The sequence below is a fragment of the Oratosquilla oratoria genome, chromosome 25 (genome assembly GCF_046742065.1).
Source record: "Oratosquilla oratoria isolate Oo_2021 chromosome 25, ASM4674206v1, whole genome shotgun sequence".
NCBI lineage: Eukaryota > Metazoa > Arthropoda > Malacostraca > Stomatopoda > Squillidae > Oratosquilla > Oratosquilla oratoria.
Window position 1 is genome coordinate 32,894,520 of NC_134801.1, and position 4,471 is coordinate 32,898,990.

A 4,471-nucleotide genomic window follows, 5' to 3' on the forward strand; every position below is an offset into this window, starting at 1 on the left:
TAAACAAGGAGGTATATTCTATTTGTCGTTTTCTCGATTAATCGATTCATCGTCTGTAAATAGTTTAGAGTTGAATATCCTGTTCTAAAGCTTGTTCTCTCTTTTGATTTGTATCTAAAACTTTATTTGATCTATTTGTAATGAAACACTTGATATACATTTGATAACACTCTAATCGATCAGTAGTTACTAAGGCCTTTCCAGTTTCCTATTTTATGAAGTAAAATCACTATAGCAACGCATCATGGTTCATGAATGCTTTCTTGACGTAAACACTGGATGTACAACTGAACTAATTTACAATGAATTTCTTTCCCTGCGTGTTTTAGAAGGTCTACCCATCAACCTGGTATTCTTCTTCGTTTCATACTTTTTAGAGCAAATGTTAATTCTTCCTTAGTAAATTCTGGTACAATACTGTCTGCAGATAAATCTACTGATTGAATAACGGTCTTTCACGAGTAAAGCTCTTGGTAAAATTATTCTACTCTTTTTCACCATTCTTTCTGTGTGTTGATTTTTTTCATTTCTATCTTTCAAAGATATTATTTGCTGCCTTCCTAAAGTTATTCCGCGCCTCGGCCCCTTTAATACTTTTGAAAGGTAAAGGTATATATATATATATATATATACATATACATATATATATATATATATATATATATATATATATATATATTAATAACTACCTAAAAATAAACTCTTCTACTTTTGACCATTCTACTTATTTTGACCAAAACTGAACGAGCGTGTTACGGCAATCTGGGCACGCTCGTGTAAGGGGTTTTCCCGACAGGAGACCTTTTGGTCCATAACTAGGTCGGATGCGGAAAAATTATAATAATGATAAATTAATAAAAAGAAATCAATAAAATTTATAATAATATAAATAATAATGATAATAATTAAACCATTTCAAAGGTGACACATTTTAAAAATGTTACATGTCTTGGAGAGGGGGGTCTGTAAGTCCTCCGAGGTCGTAAGTTCTCCGAGGCAGTAAGCCTTTCGAGGCTGTAAGTTCTCCGAGGGTGCAAGTCCTCCGAGGGTGCAAGTCCTCCCAGGGTGCAAATCCTCCGAGGGTGCAAGTCCTCCGAGGGTGCAAGTCCTCCGAGGGTGCCAGTCCTCCGAGGGTGCAAGTCCTCCGAGGGTGCAAGTCCTCCAAGGGTGCAAGTCCTCCGAAGTTGTAAGCCCTTCGAGGCTGCAAGTCCTCCGAGGTCGTAAGTCCTACGAGGGTGCAAGTCCTCTGAAGTTGCAAGTCCTACGAGGTTGTAAATCCTCCAAGGTAATAAATCCTCCAAGGTAATAAGTCCTCCAAGGTAATAAGTCCTCCAAGGTAATAAGTCCTCCAAGGTAACAAGTCCTCCAAGGTAACAAGTCCTCCAAGGTAACAAGTCCTCCAAGGTAACAAGTCCTCCAAGGTAACAAGTCCTCCAAGGTAACAAGTCCTCAAAGGTAACAAGTCCTCAAAGGTCGCAAGTCCTCAAAGGTCGCAAGTCCTCAGTGGTCGCAAGTCCTCAGTGGTCGCCATGTTCCCTTGAACTGACCAGGAAAAAATGTCCCTTGGGTTCGGCCTCGGCCTCGGGGCGGAACCCCAACACGGGATCTCCAGCACGGGATGCCTATAGTGGGATTAGAGCGCGGAGCGCTGCGGCCGAAGGCCGCTGCGACTGTAGGCCGCTGTTTGCGCAGCCAAGCGTCCGGCGAAGCCGGGGAGGGCGAAGCCCGCGGCTTGTTTTGTATATATATATATATATATATATATATATATATATATAAATATATATATATATATAAATATATATATATATATATATATATATATATATATATATATATATATATATATATATATATGCACAAACACACACTTGCCTAAAAAAGGGAGGAACAGTGATAGTGAACTAACCGGTGGGATTGTTTAATGTTTGTCTAAAAGAGGGTAGAGTGCCGGAGGACTGGAGGAGTGCCTGTATAGTTCCACTAAGGGAAATGGTGATAAGGTGAGTGTATTAGTTTCAGAGGGATCGGTTTGTTGAGTGTAGCTGGGAAGGCTTAAAGGATGGTTTTGATTAATAGGATTAAGAGAGAAACAGAGGGAGTAATTGGTGAGGAACAGCGTGGGTTAAAGGCAGGTAGGGTTGCGTGGATCAGATTTTTGTGGTGAGGCAGATGTGTGAGAAAGCTTTAGAAAAAAGTAAGGATGTTCTTTGGACCTTTATGGATTTGGACAAGGTTTATGGCACGGTAGACAGTTAGTCACTGTGGGAGGTATTGCAGATATATGGGAGATAAGGAAAACTGTTAGGAGCATTCAATTGTTTTTACGAGAGTAAAACTGGGGTGACCAGAGACTGAACACCTGCCTACCGGGACGCTGGGGCAACTCCTTGTCACCTGCCTACCGGGACGCTGGGGCAACTGTAGACTAATCGCCTGCCTACCGGGACGCTGGGGTGACCAGGACTCCACTCACTGTAAACACTCACAAGCATTCAAACATGCACTCAGGCAGTCACGCATACAAACACACAAACAGGTACTCACTTATGTTCATAGTCAAACATACAAATAGCACACCCTCAAACACACAGTTGCCTGCCTACCGGGACGCTGGGGTGACCAGAGACTGGACACCTGCCTACCGGGACGCTGGGGCAACTCCTGGTCACCTGCCCACCAGGACGCTGGAGCGACCGTGGTCAAGTCGCCTGCCTTCCGGGACGCTGGGGTGCCCAGGACTACATCCTCATGGCTCATACACACACACGCACATACACATACAGAGACACATAAACATACAGCACACACACACAATATAGAAAATAAAGCAATACAGTCAGACAACATAACGCCAGCCTCATAAAGAAGGTGCCTAAGTCATTTCTCCAACTTTTCAAAAAATCGAAAAAAAAAGAATCTATTTTCTATTTCATAAATGTACGTAATGTTCCTCCTAACGTAGTTTTAACCTACTCAGACACTAAATAGAACATTGGGAACTGTACCACAAGGAGCAATGAAAAATTGATTTACACACACACAAAAAAAAAAAAAGACGAAAAATGGCATAGGCAATTCTTTACGAGGGTGACGATAAGTGAATTCAAAGTCCACTTTAACCAATGAGAGCACAGAGATGGAAGTCTACGTCTATACACTATATCCTCTATATTGGGTAAATTCACCCGTGCTCCTACGTGAACAGAGTCACCTACCTTACTTTCCATGGTGCCTTCCAGCTGCAGAGTTACGTGAATTTCCTTTGAGTGACCCTTCTGTCTGGAAGAAGAAACATTTCAATCAGGCAACGTAAGCAAACTCAAAGCTATCTTTGACCAGAAACAGGACTCTATGAGTGTAGCTCTTCTCCTATATATGACATTTAAGCGAGTAGACACGTGCTCATAATCTGACTGGCAAGGTCACTTACCTTATATCCATGGATGCAAGTGACGTCCGGGTTCCCGAAGTCGTGTCGTCGGGCGTCGGAAATGTGCGGGTCCTCCGAGTTCCCTCGATGGCAAGGCGCGAGGGTCCCCGGAGAGCAAACCGAAAACAAGAACACAGATGCCATCGCCCAAAAGCTGACCGGTAACAGTGTATATGAATGACTTTGAAGGCGTAACCATTTATATATATATATATATATATATATATATATATATATATATATGTATATATTTGTTTATATATATATATATACATATATATAAACATGTATATATATATATACATATATATAAATATGTATATATATATACATATATATAAATATGTATATATATACATATATATATACATATATATAAATATGTATATATATAATATATATATATACATATATATACACACATATATATATATATATATATATATACATATACATGCGCGTGTATGTGTACATGTATATGTATATATATTTATACTAGACCACCCGTGACCCGTTGGGTCAAATAAAATCTTAAATGATACGTTGTTAATAAAATGGCCAATAAAAGCTTTATTAAGACAATGCTCTTATATATACATCATTCTTCTTAATTCTGCTTATGTTATATCACGTCTCGTAATCCTACTCCCAATCCGACTCCCACTCAATTATCATTATCATTCAGGGAGTCCCATGGGACTTGAGCGAGTAGCAACGTTTATAAATATAAACTTTATGATAAGTATACTATGTCACTATCACCGTATAGTATAAATCACAGAAAATAAGTTTCTATATCAAATTGAATATAATTTAGAGCTCTTACCTCTATTCAGTAGACGAAGGCAGTGACTTGATTAGTTATATGAAGTGAAATGCAGAAGATTGTGACGTCATGTCGTCGTTGCTAATTCAGGAGTTGGCTATACTTTTAAATACTGAATATGAAAATTTTATAAGTATATATATATGTATATATTTATATATATATATATATATATATATATATATATATATATATATATATATGTATGTATG

At 38.9% G+C, this 4,471-nt stretch overlaps 1 protein-coding gene across 1 annotated transcript in view; it reads right to left on the minus strand.

Annotated features, from left to right (window-relative positions):
• Positions 1 to 3,577, minus strand: part of LOC143038783 (uncharacterized) — an 8,918-nt gene extending 5,341 nt beyond the window's left edge. The window contains exon 1 of the mRNA XM_076208321.1: positions 3,434 to 3,577. Coding sequence (XP_076064436.1) covers positions 3,434 to 3,577 — 144 coding nt within the window. The remainder of the gene's footprint in view (positions 1 to 3,433) is intronic.
• Positions 3,578 to 4,471: the final 894 nt, after the last annotated feature.